This window comes from Chironomus tepperi, unplaced genomic scaffold, assembly GCF_022539635.2.
Source record: "Chironomus tepperi strain 1889 unplaced genomic scaffold, CSIRO-AGI_Ctep_v1 contig_316, whole genome shotgun sequence".
NCBI lineage: Eukaryota > Metazoa > Arthropoda > Insecta > Diptera > Chironomidae > Chironomus > Chironomus tepperi.
In genome coordinates, this window is record NW_027226438.1 from 237,132 (window position 1) to 259,093 (window position 21,962).

The following is a 21,962-nucleotide window of genomic DNA, read 5'->3' on the forward strand; positions in this document are numbered from 1 at the left end:
AATGCCTGGAAATTCGGCCCCAGTTCAACTTGACCCTACTATGAGCTAAGGTCGAATTTCATCGAATCTGACCACATTTGTAGCCATTTAAATACCATGTGCTTTCCGGGATTAATGATACAAATTTAATTAATAATTCTTGAGACACTTTTTAATCCAATTTCTTATTCAAAGAAATTTAAAAAAAGTGCAAAAAAGAGAATCAAAGAAATTTCCTTTCAAGTAAACGACAAAGTCTTTAAAGACTTTCTTGTGAAGCTTAAAAAGCTTTTAAATAAAAATTTTCAATACGTGAGAATCTCACGAACACTAAAAAATAAGAAAGAGAATCTCATAGTCGTTGTTTAAAGAAGCAGCAACAGCTTCAGACAACGACGATGAAAATTATTCAACATGGTTGAAAAGTGAGACTTTCGAGTTAGTTTTTTTTGTTGATGAGAATGAGAAGCTTCTCAACAAGACATGATGAGGAGAAAATCTTATTTAGTTCCTTTAAGCTTTCATCAACATACATAAATAAGTTGAAATTGAATAGCAAGACAGAAAAGCTGTTTCGTGAATTTAACTTTTTTTTAAAGTTTTTTTAACTTTCAAGTTCTTTTGTTTCCTTTCTGTATCCTATCCTTCGCGATAGAAAATAAAATGAAATAAAAAAAGCAAAAAAAAGACATTGAATTAGAATTGAATGGAAAAGAAAAACTTTGCTCTCCTTTTTTAATAGTTTTTCAATTTTCTACTTTTATTCCTTTTAAAATAAAAAACTTTCTCCTTTTATTTTATGTTCTTAATGCTCATCACTGTCATTTTTGGATGTGAAAAGGAACAAAAAAATAACAATTTTTATTCAGATTTTCTTCAACAAATTTTTTTCTTGTTAAGTGAATTTAAAGTTTTCATTTTGTGTCCTTTTGTTTCTGAAATTGTCATTGTGAGACTTGATATTGTGTTTGTTACAATACTGTTATTGCTACTTCCAATTAAAATTTGAATGTAAAGTTGTTGAAGTTAATTTGTACAGACAAGTTAAGGGACAAATTAAGGATATTACATAATTATTTAGAATATTAAGATTTTAATGTGAATTTGGTGTCAAAATAGGTTTGTTGCTACTGATTAGCACATCAATAATGTGTTGCAGTCAATGCTGTGGATTTCTGAAATTGAATTTTGAAGCAATAATTGACTGGAAATCTTAAATGAGAGAATATAAAATTGAGGTGACAATTTTGAGGTTTAAGCATAATTGGGCTATATTTGCTCGAGTAGTTGGAAATGGAGAAATTTATCCTGTTCCTTATTGTAGTCCAAGAAGCCGTGCGACAAACAAAAGACAAATGATTTTTCACTTCTGGCCGACTTCTACGGCAATTCAGGATACTATACCCTCAAACTAAAAATCAGTGTACTATTATACTTAGTCGTAAATTTAATTTTACAATTATTAAGGTAGGGCATCCTAGGTAGCCTTAAATCTGGCATCATGCGACCCTGAGTCTGTCTCAATTCGGATTTTATGTTAGGGCGACCATTTGCTGTTTTTTAGCCGGCACGCTGATGTACTTTTCAACCTTGCTGCTGTGTCCCGAAAAAGCCTGAAAATGTCCCGATTTTTTGAGAAAATCCTCTGGCCTCCTTAATTTTAACAGATCTATTTATCGAGTCATGTCGTTCTTCATTCTATACGTCTGATTTGCATTAAAATCATAACAATCAAATAGCGTACCTAGTTAATGTCAGAGCTATAGTTTTGATTATTGTTGGAATAGCGCAAGTCTAAATTTCGATCTAAAATCCGACAACAGGCCGAAACGACGCTGATATGGTGCCGGATTTAAATCGAATCCAAATTTTGACTTAGAAAGTTGAGTGAATTTTTGAGAATATTTTTAAAAATTTGCATAATTATTGTAGATTAGTCAAAATAATTCCTACATAGTCCATAGTCTTAAAAATCCTAGAAAATTATAACAAATTATCTAGAAAATCTCAACAAAAAATAAATCAATAAATTTTCATATAGTCAAGAGAAGCTCATTGAGTTGAATTGTGTTTTAAATGTGTGTATCTATCTATATATCTCTATATTCTTTGCATTTGAATTTCCAATGACTTTGAAGATTGATTATTTTTTCCATTTTTCTTTATTATTAAATTCTTATAAATATATTCTCAATGTTGACTTCTTATAATTTCATTTCTTATTACTCAATTTATTCATTCCAACTTTTCTTCATTCAATTTATGATAATTTTTCATCATAATCTTGAATTCATTAAAATATTCTCATTTTCTTCTTATTTTTATTCTATTTGATTGATTTTTTCTTTTATGTGTGCGATTTCTACCTTTTATCATTTTATTTGTGCCTACAAAGAAGCCAAACAATGAAAATAAAGCATTTTTTATTGCAAACAAAATTATTATCAGAATCAAAAAACCAAAAAAAAATTATAAAAAATTGAAATGAAAAATTCTAAGTAGATTTTTTTATGTTTTTTTTTCTAAATATTTTCAACAGATTTTATGTGGTCGTTGGGAACCTTGAGCGATGGTAAGATATCTTTATTTCTTTTGATTATTGAATAAACATGAAAAATATCATATTAAACTTTTATTAGTTGTAGGAAAGAAAATTAGATTAATAGACAATTTTATATGCTTGATATTTAGAACAAAATAATTGCAAATTTATGGATATGCCTTAATATTGTGTTATAAAATGAATCTTATAGTTGGTTATTAGGTATCATAATGTAAATATTTTATTGGATATCAAAAATATTTCTATTGTAATATTGCCATAAAGTAAATGTTGGGTTTGACATACTGACTGGTGTGCCTGGTCTATTTAAAAATTTGACTTAATGCTGCACCATTAATGAATTTATCATGATTAAAAAAGCTGACTATCCTGAAAAAATACCGAAAAAATAATTCTTTCCTATAACTAAATCACTATATTCCTCATTCATGTCTTTAAACTCGTACAGACAATGAGCATGCTTAGCTACATATATGGGGATGTTCATGGACAGAGCTCGAAGTCGATTTGGGTTTTGTATGGAAAAGTTGACTCAAGTCGACTCGACTTAATACAAAATTTATGTCAACTTCGAGCTCTGCTTATGGGTATACTCAGTCAATATTATTGAACATGCTCTTGGGTATACGCAGTCAATATGATTGAGCATGCTCATTAGCATATACAGTCAATATGATTGAGCATATTCAACTATATAAGCATACTCATAAGCGTGTTCATTGTCTGTTCGAGAAAATTATGTCAATTTCGTGTTTTGACTTGAGTTTCCATGAGTATTTCAAGAATTTCATTTGAAGTCTCTATGGACAGCAATCCTTGGTTACTCCTAGTTGCTAAATACTCCTGCCAAACCACGAAATTGATCCTAAATCCTTAATAATTTAGTAATAAAATTCAACAAAAATTAATGATTTTCAATTTCTAAATTTCCATTTCAGGTTTTCCAGCAGCCGCCTATGCCGCCTACGCCGCTGGTCGGGGATTTTCAGGCTATCCAAGTTTCGGTTTACCATATCCAACAGGTAACAATAATCTTAATAATTTAGCAACATTGCATCAACATTTAACTAACAATATATTAAGTAATAATCATCATCACATTCACACAATAAATAATCACAATCATCATCATTCTATACATCATCCACTATTACAAGCCACATCTACATGTTATCCACATTTATACCATCACCACCATCATCATCCATTAGAGCATTTAAATATCTTTTCTGCTGCCACAACTCATTTACCTTTACATTTGTGAGAACAGTAATTTTCATAAATTTTATTAAGATACTGAGCAAAGAAAGTCATCGTCTTGAGTCTTACTTTTGTTGTCATTGTTATACCTACTAAAATAATAATAATAATAAAGTTTTCATCTTTGGTTAAATTTTATTCAATTAAATTCTCAAAATGTCACATGAAGAGATCTGCATAAATTTACATACATAAAATATGAATGAAGATGAAAAATATTTAAGAAATTTTTGTGTTATTAAATATTTTTGTCAGCGTGATTTGGAGGCAATTTTGTGTGAATTTTTGTCATGCAGTTTAGATCCTGGTCTTTTGGGAATTTTTGGTCAAAATAGAAATTGAGTGACATAAATGAAAAAAGACTCTGTCATGGATATATTAAATGGAAGCCACTTCCATTTGGCTGTCATGTGGATTCTACATGGAAGTTCCTTCAATTTGGTATCTCAATGACAGAGTCTTGTTCATTTGTGTCGTTCTGGGAGTGACCAATAAGGGGTCAACTGTATGATACTCCCGAATAGTCAAAAATACGTTAAATCTAGTCATTAACTAGTTATAACCTATTTTTGTCCACTCTGGTATTTACTGCAATTTAATATTCACATAATACTGTCTATAAGACATGATACCCCTTTAATAATCATGTAATATCAAAGATTATGTTAATGAGATTATACTTTGGAAGGACAAAGAGTTGCAAGAACTTAAAGTGAATTTAAAAGAGTCATTTAATATGAAAATACTTGGAACATAACAATAATTCCTAGAAATTTGAATTTTTAATTGAAAATTAAAGATGATATCGAAAAAGGATTGGATTGAACATTGAAGACGTAGCTATAAAAATACTTTCAAAGATAAAAGATTAGAAAATTTCTTAATTAACTTAAAATAGTCAATAATGTTAGAACTCAATTAGGATGAAGGAGTCACAATCATAATCATTGATTCTTTAGAAATTGAGAATTTAAATATTTTATAGCACAATATAGTCAAAATACTTTTTAAAAAATATATAGACAATTTAGTAAAAATAATTAAAACCTTCTCAGACATCATTAATATCTTTACGTGTCAATAAATGTTATGGCAATGTTAAACTTCTTAAAAAATGTAGCAAATAAATATTAAAAATCATAATTAGAGACAGATAAATTTCGTATTTACGAAAAGAATTGTTGCGAAAATTCGCATTTTTTTGCGATAGAAAAAATTTACAAGATTTAGATGCCCAATTTTAATGATTTCTGTTACGAAAATTTAATTCTATCTCATAAAAATTTTTCAAAAAAAATTTCCTGCAAGAATTTTAGTAACAGTTTTTTGAGATTCAAAATATATAATATTTTTATGCGCGAAAATTAAAAAAATTTGAAGTTCTACTTAAATGAAATTACAACAATGTTATGCTATAATGATTTGTAATTTCTTTAAATATATTTTTTCTGCCAAAATATTTAATAAAATTCATTTTTTTTAATTGATGCGAAATTTCAGCGAAATTTTTATTTTCACTCTAATACTTAAATCTAAAAAAATAAACGCGAAATTTACAAAAAATAGATGCGAAATTTATCTGTCTCTAATCATAATTAATTCTAGAAAATTAAATTTCATAGTTAAACGAGATAAATATTTCAAAATAGAATTTAAATTCAATGTTATTTCAAATAAATTTATTGATGTAGAACAAAATGTAGATGATAATGATAAATATTATGAAAATCAGACAAATGTTTATGCATCTTGTTAATTTATTAATTTTCTATACCTATATGTTTGTGTCTCAAAATGCACACCATAGCCGAGTGTATATAGTTATTCTTAGTCAGGAGAGAATCTATCAAAAGACAAACAGAATGTTGAATAATTATGAGTCAGAGTTGGTAGATGGAGGCATAAAGGGGAAGCATTTGTTGGGAAATTGAGAGTGAAAATGAAGAAGGAGGTTACCATGGAGCTTTTAAGCTCCGCTTAAGTTCTTTTGATTATTTAGTTGCTTCGCTTGTTCCATCCGCCAATTGTGATCCATAATGATCCATAGATATCGCCTAAAGCCGGTTCTATCGCTGGCTTCCACTTGCCAAAGCTCTTTTATTAACATCAAATGTAAGCAGATGCAATTCAGCTTCTAAATGAGTGTCATATGGCAGTGGAGCATAAAAGCTTCCATGGTAGATACCACTCTTAATACTAAAATCTATAAAAATTAAACGGAAAGCGTCCGACGTGAAAGTAGCAAAAAATCCGTCACTTGTCCGGTTTGACTCTAGCTTGGAGTCAGATTCTGTGAAATCTGACCATAAACTAGACTAACGGCAACCTGTGGTCAGGCCATTCACTTTTTTCCCCGCATGCTATCCGTAGCAACTACCAAAATTAGTCAAAACCTCAAAAACGTCCATCCCAACCAACTCTGACTCAAATTATCGAAAAGCAACAAAATTATCTCATTATTGTTTGTAATTCAATTCCCTAACAACATAAATAACAGCAACAATGTGTTATTATTAATTAATAAACGTTAGTGTCTCTAGTATTGCATATACACACGAGATATGAAAGAGGAAAATAAATTATTTGTGTGGATGCAGCAGGCCCACAAAACTTGAAAAGGTTAAAGAACAATTGAATTTGATAGACAAGAAATTTTATTAGCTTTATGTAATTTAATATACACACCTTCGTGTCAAACTAGTGTAATTAATAGTTGAAAATTTTCTTAATAATTATTGCCAAGAGGTGTTCCTTCATATTTTTCATCTCATACCCAATTTGCGCCACCCCACTTTCATGTCATCAATGTCTTATATTTCATTATATAAACTTATATAGTAAAACTAATGATAATAGATATAAATGAATGATTATATCAATTTTCAATTTCTGATAAATAATTCATAGTCAATTAGACTTAGCTAATCGAATTGTCGGTAGTCAAGCTAGTAACTCTTTACTTAGTACTATAAATTTTGATGAATATTTCAGCAGGTTAAAAGAGATTAAGAAGAAAAATAAACTTTCACACTAATACAATTGAATGAAAATTTATTTTGTCAATTTACCTTTCAATTTGTGTCACTTACTCTATATCTCCATCTCTCTCTCTCTCTCCTACTCACTCATCCAATAAATTGCTTAATTACTGATTACAAAACTTTCTATCTTAGTCCTTATTTACAGACATTTTTGGTTGATCAATCCTTGTGTTTATTAATTATTTAGTTTTGTATTTTGTCAATATATTTAAGATGAAATGTTTACGTATGTAATGTTATCGAGTGATGCGAGACTATTAGAGGTTTGGGGGATATGCATTGATGGTTTTGTCATTAGTATGAGGGGGTTAAGTAAATTGTCAATTGATGACTGAGTAGTATTTCTATAAGATAAGCTCTATGAAGTTTATTGAATATGTCAAACTTAGAAAATTTATGAATTTATGAAATTTTGTCTCATTTACACTGAAGAAAACATTAATCATGCTTAAAAGTTTGCATAAATATTCACCCGAATAGCACAAAACAGTTAATCGACATAAAATGCTGGCTTTACTATGGAATTTAAACCAAATCAGGTCATGTCTAGCCAGAGTTATGCCGGTCTGTCTGCGGATAGATTTTTGATAGATTAAATGATTAGTTCTGTGTTGAGAAAGCAGTTAGAGACACAAATCTTATACTGTCATCACGTTTGTGGTGTTGCAGTATGTAGAGCAAGTTGCTGGATGCTTTGAGCTATAATACAAGAGATAATGGTGTGGAACAGATTTATCACATTTTGATCATTTTAAATCTTAATTGATAAATTTTTGACCATTTTTTAAAGTTTTTGATCATTTTTTGAAAGTTTTTGACTATATTTTGATTAATTTTGACCACTTTTGGATCAGTTTTGCATCCTTGATTGGGGGTTCATCTACCCAGCAGCTGTATCAGCACTGATCCTTGTTTATACAATATTTCCCCAAATTTACTTATTACGTTCGCTTTTTAGGGGGGAGGGGTCAATTTTGTGAAATTTCACACCGTTGGTGGGAAATGGCGTTTATGTTTCACACCAAGTAGAAATTCGTTTTTTTGCATATCGTAATAAGTGAACGGCCCCTAAGCTTTACATCACTCGATGTATGCATTAGTCACATTGAAGCATAATCTGCTTTGAAATGTCAATTTTTAAAATTTAAATCAATTTTTTAAAATTCAAATCAAAAAATTTTACCTAAAATTCAAACAATTTAATGATTTTTTGACTTTTCATTAAATGTACGTCCTAAAACAATCCTAAATAATTCAGTTAATCTGCATAAAAGTTTAAAAAAATTCCAAAAATATTTTAATTAGATTATTACATAAAATTAAAAATACAAACTGAAAAAATATTCTGAAATTTAATCAGTTGCGAATGTTATTGTAACCATCCCCATGTCAACCCCACCTTTAATTTTAATCAGTTTATGTTCATTTTTTTAAAATAATTTAATTTTTTTGTGTGTTTTTTTTTTAATTTTTTAAAATTTAATTATGAGTTTCAATTTTGTTTATTTTGTTATTCTTTTTTTTTATTTGCTTCTCTTTCTCATAGGTGTCATGGTGTCCGACAATCGTTACATCGTTGGGGATCAATATTTAATGGCACCCACTACCACCTCAACCACTTCATGAAATTTTTTTTTGCATTAAATAAATGACAAAGAAAACTTTTTTTGAGAGGAGAAAAATTTTATTTTTTTCTTATATTTTGAATTCTTTTTTTAAATTTTAAGATGAAGAAAAAAATCAACACAAAATACAGTAAAATAATTTTTTTTTTGCTTTTAAATCGTTAATTGATTCAGTAAATTGAGGTCAAATTTGTTTAAATTTTTAAAACAATTTTTTTAATTTTGAAAAACATCTAATTTTAAATTTTTAATTTAAAAACAAATTTTAAATTTGTAAATAAATTAAATTTCAAGTTTGAAAATTTTAAAAAATTTAATTTCAAATTTGTAAATTTTTTTAAAAAATAAATTTAAAATTTTCTAAAACAAAATCTTAAAAAAATTACTTTAATTTAGCCAATTCATGAAATTTAACCCCAGTTACTGAATTATTAAGTTTTTAATTTTAAATAAGAAGAAAAATTTTCATGAAAAAGTTTTAAATTACCTGCAAAATTTGCATTTTCCACGTCCGTTTTTTTGAAAAACTAAAACTAATTGAAATTATAACAAAATAACAAAAAATGATAAAATACAAATTCAGGTGAATAATTTTCTAATCTAATTTTAATTGCAATAATTTTTTTTGAATCAAAGTGAAAAAAATTCTCAATTTGTTGATAAATTAAATAAATTAATTGATAATATTATTAAATAATGATGATGATGCTATGAATAATGCTTGAAAATTATCCAAAAAATGCAATTTGTTAATTGAAAAATATATTTTATAAATTAAAAAAGAATAAATTTTTATATGTGAAAATGAGACAGTTTAAATGAGAAAATGCAAAGATTAGAATTAATTTAAATGAAAACAATATTTAAATACAATTTTGTAAATTTTATTTTGTTAGTGTCCTTACTGAATTTAAGTCATTTTTTTAAATTATTTTAATCTATTTTAAAATGATTTTGACAAGTTTTTAGTCAGTAAGGATGCAATTTTTCCAACTTTAGCATTGGGGATTGAAAGATAATTTTAGAATATTTTAAATCAAGGAATTGATTTTTAAAGATTGGACCAAAAAATGTGAATTTGAATTAAAACCTTAAAAAAATTATTTTTTCTACCAAATATTCGGTCCAAAATTCAAAATATCTTGCTTAGGGTTTTTAATCTTAAAATTGAATTGTTTCCAAAATTCAAAATAAAAAATTTAAATTTTTGTTTCAATTCCGGTTTTCAATCCATTTTGAACCTTAAATTAAAAACACAAATATATCTAAATTTTCATCAAAATATTTAAAATTTATCTTTCAATTTCCAATCCAAATTATTCATTTCAATCTTTATTATTATTTTAATCAAAAAATTTCATAAAAAAACACAAGGATTTGACACTTACCTTTGACTTAAGCCACAAAAAATTGTCTTAGTAATAATATTTGAAAGCAATTATGTATCCCATTACTTAATTTTGTAGGAATTAATCGAGACTCGTCATTTGCAATATTTAGAAATTTGAATCAAAAAAAGTAAATTCCAAAAACTGAAAATTTACACTCCAGCTTTTGTGAGATTTTATTTTAAAAGAAGGAAATAAGCTCCATAAAATTTATATTAAAAGTAAAGTGCTTACTTAATGATGATCGGGATTGTTGAGGTGTAAAAGCAACAATTGATGTGGTGTTCTGATTGGGACATGCTGTTCACTTAGTAGTCACTTGACAAATGCACCTTTAGGATGTCTGAAGGCATAAAAGCCACCACTGGGTTTTAAAGTGCTATCCAATCTATAAAATCTGGATATCATCCCCAAAAGGCACAAGAAGTTTAAAAGTCGGAACAAAATGTTCCTAGACCAGTATGACTCTTATTTGATGCTGGATTTTACAAAATTCGACTCAAACCCAGCGTCACGCAAGCCTAGGACCACTATTCTCTGTAGTGCTTGAAGCAGAACTTGAATAAATGCCAATAAATTGTTGCTATTACAATTCAGCACTCCTGACCTCAACCGTATTAAAATGATACTCTACTAATGTATTATTATTCATTTTAATGCTTAAAAAACTATGCTATAAGAACTAATCCAACGAATCACTAGCTAGAGATCGAATGAAAACCCCTTAAACATTAAAATAATTAAACCTACTCATACTTAAGATAAGATCCAGTAGAGTTGATGTACCATAGAACAAAATGAATAATTTTGGCAATAAGCAATAGTCAAATATTCGAATTCAATTAACAGAAACTAGAATCACAAACCAAAAATGAACAAAAAAAACCAAATAACTTCTCGAACAAATTACTTAAAAATTTAAGATAATAAACTTTTAGTGGCAATGAGATTCTCGATTAGTTCCGACAAAAGTTTGTCCTTATCGAAAAATTGGATAAAGTCTTTTTTAATTTTTTTCTTCTTCTTATTCTTTATAATAATTAATTGTATCATTCTCTACTTTTATCAAAAGCAAAGAATACAATCAATAAATAAATTCTTTTTTTTGTAAAACTTTAATTATTTTTATTTCTTCTTCTGTTGAATGTCTTGTATGAAACAATTACACAGTTGTATGGTAAAGGGTATGGGGAATGGGGGCAAATGACTTACTGTTGCTGATTTGGTGGGTCAAAATTGAGGTGTCAGACATGCAAAATTGACTTTTCTTCGATTGATTTTAAAGATATTGTTTGATTAAGAATGCTGGTTGAATTTGAATATAATCTGACTCAATTTGAATAGAATCTGACTTGAGCGACACAATTGAAGAATGCAGTATGGTCATATGAGTACAAATAGCTGGCAATTAGCCCTAAAAGACAATGAACATGAACTCACCTAAATGAGAGTGCTCATAAGTATACTTATTCAATATTATAGATCATGTTTAATTTTATAAGCATACGCTTGACCATGCTTCGTGTCTGCTCGTGTAGAAGTGGCCTCCATTTGGCGTTGGTAAAAGAACTTTGACTTAAAAGCTCCATGACGGAATCTACTCCATTTGTGTCGTTCGGGATGAGTTGTTTTACTAAGATTGTTATGAAAAATTACATAGAATAGAACCAAGCGTCACAAGACTTCATTTGAAGACCATTTGGAGATAATATGAACTTTGGAATCCATAGAACTCCTCCTTCTACTTGCCTCTCATTTTACCGCTCGTGAGAGTTACTAGACCGACATCAACATAGACAGTATAAGTTCAACTTTCAAAAAATTTAATAAATTAGACTAAAATCTAGATCCTAAGTGAATGTAGTAAATAATTCTAATACTTATAAGCTTCGTTACTATAACAAAAACTATTTAATGTAGTGTGACTTCTTGAAAAAAAATAATTAATTTCTCTTAAAGGTGACTAGACAGTAATTTATGTCGGCCTCATGTATGACAAGGTCGTCTCTTCTTGTAGAAAATAAAATTGTAGGTTCAGTTCATAATAGTATAGTATTACGTACGTATAATGTAATCATAATAACACAGAATATTTGAATAGATAAATACAATAGAATGTAAGACATGACCGTAAATATAAATATACATGCAAAAGGGATATTTGGGAATTATGTAACACTTAAAGTCCCTTCTTTCAGAGCTCGAAATCGACTCAAATTTTGTATGGAAAAGTCGAATCGGCTTCATGCAAAATTCGAGTCGACTTCGAGTTTTCCCTTTTTTGACTTTCCTTCCTCCTTTGAGTTGTAACCAAAATCATGAAGGGAAATCTGGAACAAAATTTCAACCCGTTCTCTTACCCTCCCTAAGTGTTACGTAATTTACCAACATTCCCCAATGATAGTATAGCCAATATAGTAAATAGTGCAGTAAAAAAATTCAAAATTTAGCTTAAAAACATTGATTCAAGTACAAATTTCGGAAAAACGCTTTGCAATTTTTTCATCCAACACGAAAACACAAAAAAATCCTTCCATAATTTTTAACAAGTTCCATGCTGCAGTAAAAAAATTTTTTTTAAAAATATATGAAAATTACTGTTCACAAATGAAACAAAAGAAAAGTAAAAATTTTAAAGTTTTGTAAGTGCCAAAAATAGAAAAAGAAGAGTTTGTAAAAGTTTAATGAATGGAAAAAAAAAATTTAAAAATTTTCTGTGATTGATTTATTCATTAAAAGTTGAAAGGAATAAGAAATGGAAACAAATCAAGGAAGAAAGGATGAGAAATGTCTGGGAAATTTTAATTGCAATTTTTTTAGAGGTGCTTGAACTTTTTTTTTGGGTGTCACTGCTCAATTGATGTGTTTTTGAGGATTAAATTGAATTATTTGAATTTTAATTTATTAAAAGTCAATAATTTTGAATAAAAATAAATAATTTGTGCCAAAATTTATCAAATTAAAATATCAAGAAGACCCCCAAAAACCAAAGTTCAAGCAAACCTTCCTAAATCATCCAAAAAGTCAAAACTAACGATAAAGTTTTATTAAAAAATAAACGAAAAAAATTCCCCAACTTTCTAAAGAAATTCTCATTTCCTTCTTATCGATTTGCATTTAATTTTTTCATTTATTCATGATGAAGTTGTCTGACAAAATGAAGGAATTGTTATGACTGACTTAACTATTGATATTAAATTCCTCACAGAGCTCAATAAAAATGTATAAATCAAATCTACATTTCAATTTACACAAATAAAATAATCATAAAGCAATTCCATAATCGATAAGAAGCTTTCCTTTCATCACTATTGACTACAACGAAATAAATATAATAAGAATATATCAAAAATGAATGAATGAAAAAAATGGTAACAAAAATATCTTCATAAAGTCACAACGAGGTTCATAAATAACTATATGCAGTCAAGCAAAGGAAAATAAATATTTTTCATGCTTTTTCCTTTCGTTGTCAGTCTTTTTAAACGAGTTTGATGGATGTTGTGGAGTTCATAAAGTCACTTTGAGTGGGAATTTGATAGATTCTGACATTGATGTTGAAGATATTTAGCTGCATTTTTCCAGAAAATATGTATTGTGGCTGTTATAGCTGTTATAGCTGCAATTTTATTGAACAACTGAAATTTACTTTGAAATTTTCAAATTTATTTTAAATTGACTCGAATAATGCGTTAAAATTAGCTTTCAAGATGTCGTCAGGGCAATTTGGGGTCTTACTGTCAATATAACTATGTAACCGGGTTCTAACGAACACCTAGGGCTGTTCAGGTGGTTCAAATAGGTTCAAACACTAATCTGTTAATTATTGAAATTTTGCAATTTTTGTTAACAGAAAAAATTACAAAAATTGTCCAAATTTTGTGTGTATTAAGGACGTACTCATTCAAAAAGGTGAGAATTTGGTGGTCAAACCTCGATTTTTAGGAGAAAAACATGCCTAAATTAGTTAAAAGATTTTGTAAAAATTTCTAAAAGTCACCCAAAATTTTAAAATTCATGACCATACCCTTGAATTCATGACCATACCCCTAGAGTTGGTCGAGGGTTTGTTTTTCCAGGCATTTCAACTATTCTGAATGTTTCCAAATTTTACTTCATGTCAAAAACTATCTACAAAGCGCATTAAAATTCCAAATTTCCCATGAACTTATCCAACATTTTTCGAAAAAACATAATAATAATAAATATTGCGAATAAATAAAAAATAAATCAATAAATATATGAGAATAAATAACAATCTAATAAAGTAAAACGAAAAGGAACGAAATTCCGTTGAAATATTTTGTGTCAAATGATTTTCTTTTGTTGTTTTTCTCTTTGATTTTTATCACTTTTTATCACGAATTTTATATAAATATCCCGAGTATACAAAGAGCGTGCTCAGTTTTGTGAGCACGCTTCTGAGCATGCTCAAATTCATCGTTTTACGTGCTCACCTTAGCATGCTCTACTGAGCACGCTCATGAGCACACTCTGAATGTGCTCTCGAAAAATATAAAATTTTTTTGAGCGTGCTCAGGTGAGCACGTTCAACTGAGCATGCTCATGAGCATACTCAAAATCAAAATTTTGATGTACTCACCTGAGCACACTACTGAGCATGCTCTTGAGCACATCTTAAGCATGCTCATGCAAAATGGCATTTTAATATTAGCGTGCTCATCTGAGCATACTCTTGAGCATGCTCCTGAGCATATCTTGAGCATGCTCGTGTATTATGCCACATTTAATTTTAACATGCTCACCTGAGCACATCGTTGAGCATGCTCAAGAGCACATCCTGAGCACAACGAGAAAATGTGGTTTATGAAATTTCAGCGTGCTCACCTGAGCACATCGTTGAGCATGCTCATGAGCACATCCTGAGCACAACGAGAAAATGTGGTTTATGAAATTTCAGCGTGCTCACCTGAGCACATCGTTGAGCATGCTCAAGAGCACATCCTGAGCACAACGAGGAAATGTGGTTTATGAAATTTCAGCGTGCTCACCTGAGCACATCGTTGAGCATGCTCAAGAGCACATCCTGAGCACAACGAGAAAATGTGGTTTATGAAATTTCAGCGTGCTCACCTGAGCACATCGTTGAGCATGCTCATGAGCACATCCTGAGCACAACGAGAAAATGTGGTTTATGAAATTTCAGCGTGCTCACCTGAGCACATCGTTGAGCATGCTCAAGAGCACATCCTGAGCACAACGAGGAAATGTGGTTTATGAAATTTCAGCGTGCTCACCTGAGCACATCGTTGAGCATGCTCAAGAGCACACTCTGAGCACAACGTGGAAATGTGGTTTATGAAATTTCAGCATGCTCACCTGAGCACATGGTTGAGCATGCTCAAGAGCACACTCTGAGCACAACGTGGAAATGTGGTTTATGAAATTTCAGCGTGCTCACCTGAGCACATCGTTGAGCATGCTCAAGAGCACACTCTGAGCACAACGAGAAAATGTGGTTTATGAATGAAATTTCAGCGTGCTCACCTGAGCACATCGTTGAGCATGCTCAAGAGCACACTCTGAGCACAACGTGGAAATGTGGTTTATGAAATTTCAGCGTGCTCACCTGAGCACATCGTTGAGCATGCTCAAGAGCACACTCTGAGCACAACGTGGAAATGTGGAAAATCTTGGAAAAATCTATGAAAATTATCCACCTGAAAATACAATGAAACACCGAAAAAAATAACCAAAAAACTCTTAAAATTAATCAGTAAAAAACATAACATTTATATATGGTTTTTGCCATTTATAAATTATTAGGTAAAATACAGCGGTGGCGTAATGGTTAAGGCGATGGTCTCATATAGCAACGAAGCGGTCTCAGGTTCGAATCCAGGTAAAAGCGAAATTTTCTAACTATGGTTTTTCAGATTTATTAATTAAATAGAATTTATTACAAAAACATTTTCTAATACTACTAATATTATATGATTAAAAAAGTGCTCTCTCTCTCCTAAGTGAAATTATTTAATTTTTTTAAATTTTGCATATTTATGCATGCTTAGTGAGCACGCTCTAGAGCATACTCAGTGAGTGTGCTCTTGAGTATGCTCATTGAGCATGCTCCTAAGTATGCTCTGAGCATGCTCAACTTTATGTCACATGACACTTTTCAAAAAATGTCTCATGTCACACCACATTCAAGAGCATGCTCGCAATGTGCTCTGAGCACGTTAAAAGAGCATGCTCTCTGAGCGTGCTCAGAGGCGTAAAGTAGTGGCATCAGGTTTTGTATGAAAGAGCATGCTCACATTAGCGTGCTCAGCGAAAATTTGAGCATGCTCTTAGCGTGCTCTTTGTACACTCGGGTATGATGAGAAAAAAAATGTATGAATCGATATATATTGTTATTTCATATTTTTGTTGTTAAAGTAAGAAGTAAAGGATGATATTTTTGGCACAATTAAATGATACTTAAGAGATATTTTTAGGATAAGATAATTAAATTTAATTATTGTTGTAAACAATATTAATTAACTGTTTACGTTGATAGGGATGTGTGGCTGTAAATTGTTTGATTTGGTGATTTTATGGTTGACTTGCTTCAATTTTGGTTCTTTTGTATCAGTAGAACAATAGAGACTAAAATACAGGAAGACACACTGTTTAGAAATGGTCGAAAATTCTGTCCCAGGCTGAAATTACTCGAGTTGAGGCTGAATTTCATTGAATCTAGCTTTGAGTCAGAATAACACTGAACTAGTGCTGAATTTTTGGTCAATTCTGTGCCATGTGCTGTCCGAGACAATCAAGAACAATTATAATATAGTCGAAAGAAGATGCAATTGCATTTATCATTACGTCTTGACTACATCCAAGTGAATGCCAAGTGATACCCAGACAAATGCGCTTAGCAGCGCTAAAAGTCGACTAGGATTTTGTTTGAAAAAGTCAACTTCAAGCTCTGGAATTCACAACGGATGACATGATGTGTGAACGAGAGAATGTCAATAGACGCAAATATTCTAATGACAATTTTGAATTTCGGATTGTAAAGAATTTAAATTTATTTTAAAACCAATAATCCAAAAATCAGGACATTTACAGCCACATTCTCGTCAAAATAAATGTTGCTAATACATATTTTCACATTCCAATGTGATCGAAATTGTAAAATATTTTAAAATAAAATTTTTAGCTAAATAAATGTTAAAAGAATTTTTTGTAAATAAGAAACTACTAAAAAAATTCGATTTATTTTCAATTTAGATAGTCAAAATAAATTAGAATTAGACGATGATATTTTAGGATAGGAATTTTGATTCAAAAATGGGTCTGTTCGGCTGTTGGCGACAATAATGATCCTTAAATACTTGAATGAACTTTACAGATATTTGAAAAATTATTTTTGTGAAATTTACAAATTGCTCAATAATTTTAAAATAAATTTAGAACAAAAGTGAAAGAAATTCCTAAATAAATGTCAAATTATTGACATCCAATCAACCTAATGCCTATTATAAATGGTGAGATTTACTGCCTTAATTATATTAAAATTCTAAGAAAATTTTACATTTTAAAATGTTTACAAATGAATTATTATAGAAATTAGAATAGCTCATTAAGAGACTATATATAGTTCCAAAATTACAAATAAAATATTCAATATAAGCAGATTAGACTAAATTATCAATAAATCCATTAAATAATTAGCAAAAACCAGTTCATTTAAACAGAAAAAAAAATTTAGAATAATTTAGAATACAGGCAGACAGGAATAGATAAGCAATTTACTCATGCAAGATAAAATTTATTTGTTTAGACATGTATAACCTTAAGCCATAGTTTATTGTGTTCAAACATAATCATATTAATATCATAAATAGTGAAAATATTTTCATTCAAATAGAAAATAAACAGAACCAGCAGTAAAATTTCAATGTGTAAAAATTATCAGCACTACAAATTGTTTGTAAAAATTCATATGTAGAATAGACACAAATTCTTTTATCATAATAACTAAATAGATAGAAATGGAAATTTTAATTAAGATAAAAAATTGTGTGTGTGCTGTAAATTTATTGGAATGTGATTAATTTAATAAAATCGAGCTCATCGAGCAATTGGGTTTGCCAAAAAAAAAATAATAATTTCAACATGTGCTCATAAAAATTTTGCAAAATTGAATATTTTTGATAGTTTGTGGAGATTTGCTGACTAGTGGACAGGGGTGTATATAAAGGGAGAATTTTGGGGTCAATCCAACCATCATTTTAAGACAAAAATCTTCATCTTGCTAGGATTTCTCGAAATAAAAGTCCCAAAACGAACCTAAATGTGACGATTTAGACCAGAAAATTTCAAACTCTATTCTGGCTACACCCCTGTGAGTTAGGGATGTTTTGAGAAATAATCAGCATTTTAATGGTTGTGTCCTCATGGCGACCATCAAGTTAGTAATGTACTCATATGAATTATGCTTGGAAAGTAGTTAACCCGAGCAACAGGCCATCACTATTCTCATTTTATGTCATTCAGCATAATGTGCTGATAGCAGCCTTCATGGCACAGTCAATACATTTTATAGACTTTCGATACATTTTACAATTTTCGTAGAAAATTCAGGATCAGCGGGTAGCCGTACAGTTCAATTGTGATCCATGGCTTCCCTCTGATTGCGCGTTAAACTGGGTCTTGCGCTGGCTTCCGTCTCAATACCAAGTTCAATAATGTCTCCATCGACAGCTTAATTCTATATGTTATTTGGTCGTCCACGAGCAAATCTTATTGCAATTATAGTCAATCTTATTGCAATAAAACAGATATTCATCTATAAATCCCTCTAAAATCAATTTTAACCTCAAAACATCCCCCAAAACGACAAACTCCAAATAACATCCAAATTAAATTTTAAATTAGATAGACACATCTATAGCAAATAACATCCAAAAATGTCGATTTAATGGATATTTCACATTGATTATAGATAGCACAAAGATTAGATTTATCCATTTATTCATCAATTTAACCTACTCATTTATTAAGTACAACATTAATCCATTCATCGATCTAAATATATAAAATAAAATACAACAAAAATACACCAAAAATGATCACAATATAAAACATAAAACCATGTTTAACTGAATGATTTCATTTCACTTCACTGATACACGATATTCACATATTATGTACTTATCCATATTATTATTAATAGCATAAATATACAGACAGATACTAGAATATAGACAGATTTTAGTCAAACATTCATTATAGAGAGATTAGTTAGTTCAATGTTGTAATTCAATTAACTAATTATCGGTTTTCATAGCAAATATAAGTGAATGAGTGAGTGCGAAAAAGAAGACATAAATGAGCAAGTTTATTGAAATTGAAAACACAGCCTTTTTTATGTGTGTGCTTTACACAATTTTCTCGATAAAACAAAAGAAGCTTATTGCAGTTTTAGACTTGTGTGATAATTGAAAATGCTGTTGCTTTTGTGGGAAATTAATTGAAGCAGAAAATTATTGAATTAATTTTCGAGATTGATTTAATTAAGTAGTTTTGTTCTGTAATTTGATATTTATTGGGGCTTATTTTTGAAAGTTTTTTGGAATAATTAATTTAATTTTAGAGTTTTGAATTATAAATGGAGAAATTATTATAGTAAAAACTAAAGTTTTTACATTTTTTTTGAATTCAAAAATCTTAATCTTTATGTTAAAAATTTTTAAAAATTGTGAAAATTTAAAAATTGTAAAAATTCAAATTTTTAAGATTTAAGTTTTTAAAATTTTTGAATTTTAAATTTTGAAATTTTTGAATTTTAAATTTTGAAATTTTTGAATTTTAAATTTTAAAATTTTTGAATTTTAAATTTTGAAATTTTTGATTTTTAAATTCGAGTATTAATTTGAGTACAATATTTCTGTGATTTTTATGACTTATTTTAAATTTGGTGATTAACTTTAATTTTTGAATTTTAACAGTTAAATAAAGAATATAAAAGATTCGCATTCTCCTCATTCATTTATATTGCTGTGAAATATAGATTTGAATATTTTGATAGTCTATTCTAAAATTTCAACACTCAAAATTTGCTTAATCGATATAAATTTTTAAGAATTGATGATTATCGTCAAACTTAAAAGGTATTTAAAGAATAAAAATGTTTATAAAGTTATAAAAAAATTGAGTTTTTGGCACTCAACTAAATATCAAAATTGTTAAAGTTCATCACTTTATCGCTGATTAAATCGAGGATTTACACGGACGAGTTCGTTTTTGAATTTGAAATTTAAAACCTTAAAAAATATAAATTTAATTAGAAATTTAAAGAAATAAAACTTAATTTGAAATTTAAAGAAATTATATTTAAATTTGAAATTTTAAAAAAACAGTTAGAAAGACAAATTCTCACCAAAGATTCTTTAATAATCCTTTAAATTTCAAAAATATTTAAATAGAAGAAAATGCTTAGAAATCTTAAATCAAATAATAAACTTTATTTAATCAATATAAACTTTAATAAACAATTTACAACATAAGAATAAATACAAAAATTTCCTTCAAAACTTTAAAGATCAAAAGAAACTTTTCATGTTCTGTAAAATTCTAAGAAACTTTATTAATTCACCCCATTTTTCACATGAAACTTTTTCTCCCCGTGTCTCAACCACTATTTTAATTTTCCTTGGTATTTTATTCTTGTTGTTCAATATTTGTCTATTCTTTCCAAGAGAATTATTTCCCGGTTCTAAATGCTCGCATTTTCATGATTATCATGAACTTTTCTTTCATCTTCAACATTATTTTCTATTTGTGTAAATTAAACAGACAAAAATGTTTCTTGGAACATGGCAAATAAATGAAAATTTAAGACATTTTATCTTAATTAATTTGGATGTTTGTTGTTATGTGGAAGGATTAAAGGTATCGGTGATGGTCGGAGATAATTATTAAAAATTGTTTAAAGGTTAATAAAATTGAGATTAAAGTTCAAAGAATTTCTTTTGAAAAAAATCAATCTAGAATTTGAAAAATTAAATTTAAAATTTGAAATTAAACTTAAACTTTTAATTAAATTTAAATTTTAATTAAAATTTGAAATGATAAAATTGGAATTTAAAGTTCAAATTTTGAATCTAAAATATTGAAAATTTAAGTTTAAAAATTTAAAAATTTGAAAATTTAAATTTTAAGTTTGAAAATTTAGATTTAAAATTTCAAAATTTAAATTAAAAAATAAAATAAAATTTAAATTTGAAATTTCATATTTTTAAAATTTTAGAATTTCAATTTAAGTTGAAAATTCAAAATTTAAAAATTTAAATTTAAATCAATCTAAAAATACCTAAAAATGGACACAATAAAAAAGCAAAAATAAATTTCAAATCCAAAACTAACCCCAAGAATCAACCAAAGTGTAAATAATGATAAAATAACCAAAAAAATAAAATAAGAATTGTGGAAGCATAAAGAAAAGATATTTCAAATGATGGTAAACATGCATATATAACACACAACCCAATATATAATAATACACACATATATAGTTGAATAAAATCAAAATCATAGCATAACAAGTAAAAATAAGAAATGAAGGAAAACAGAAACGTAGCTTGAAAAGGGAACGAACAAAAAAATAATAATAAAATAGACAAAAATAAGAGACAAAAGATTTGTGTCGCCATTAAACTTATTTTTCCTCCTCATCTTTCGTCATTTTGTTGTTTTTTTAGCGTGGATTTTGGGAAGTAGGAAAAGGTGAAGTGGGTTGGGGGTGGGGAGGTCAGTTTTGAGATACAGAATATAATGAATCAACTGCTTAACAGTTCTTAAATTCAATTCGAAAATGGGAATTATTTAAATTTTGGATTGATAGGCGAGAGGTTTACTTACTTACTTTGCTGGTCGTGCATATTAATTGTGCTCCATGACCAGTGTCTTGGACCACCGGTGTCGCCAGAAGCTGGCTCAATCGCTGGTTTCCTTTCACCAATTTCCAATACCAAGCACAAAGCTAGAAAAGGCTGAAGGATCAAGATCAGCGTGAGTCCGACTTGAAGTCAGATTAAACCAAATCCCAATCCAGGCCTTAATCAGACTCAACTAATGCCAGAATTCTTGCAATTTC

The 21,962-nt window shown here is 28.7% G+C and overlaps 1 protein-coding gene across 2 annotated transcripts in view; it reads left to right on the plus strand.

Moving 5' to 3' along the window:
- The window catches only part of LOC139092937 (RNA-binding protein Musashi homolog Rbp6-like), a 219,802-nt gene that overhangs the window by 195,161 nt on the left and 2,679 nt on the right, over positions 1-21,962 (plus strand). For both annotated transcript variants that reach the window (XM_070643510.1, XM_070643511.1), the window contains exons 10-11: positions 2,519-2,551; positions 3,481-3,564. In XM_070643510.1, the coding sequence (XP_070499611.1) occupies positions 2,519-2,551; positions 3,481-3,564 (117 nt within the window). The remainder of the gene's footprint in view (positions 1-2,518; positions 2,552-3,480; positions 3,565-21,962) is intronic.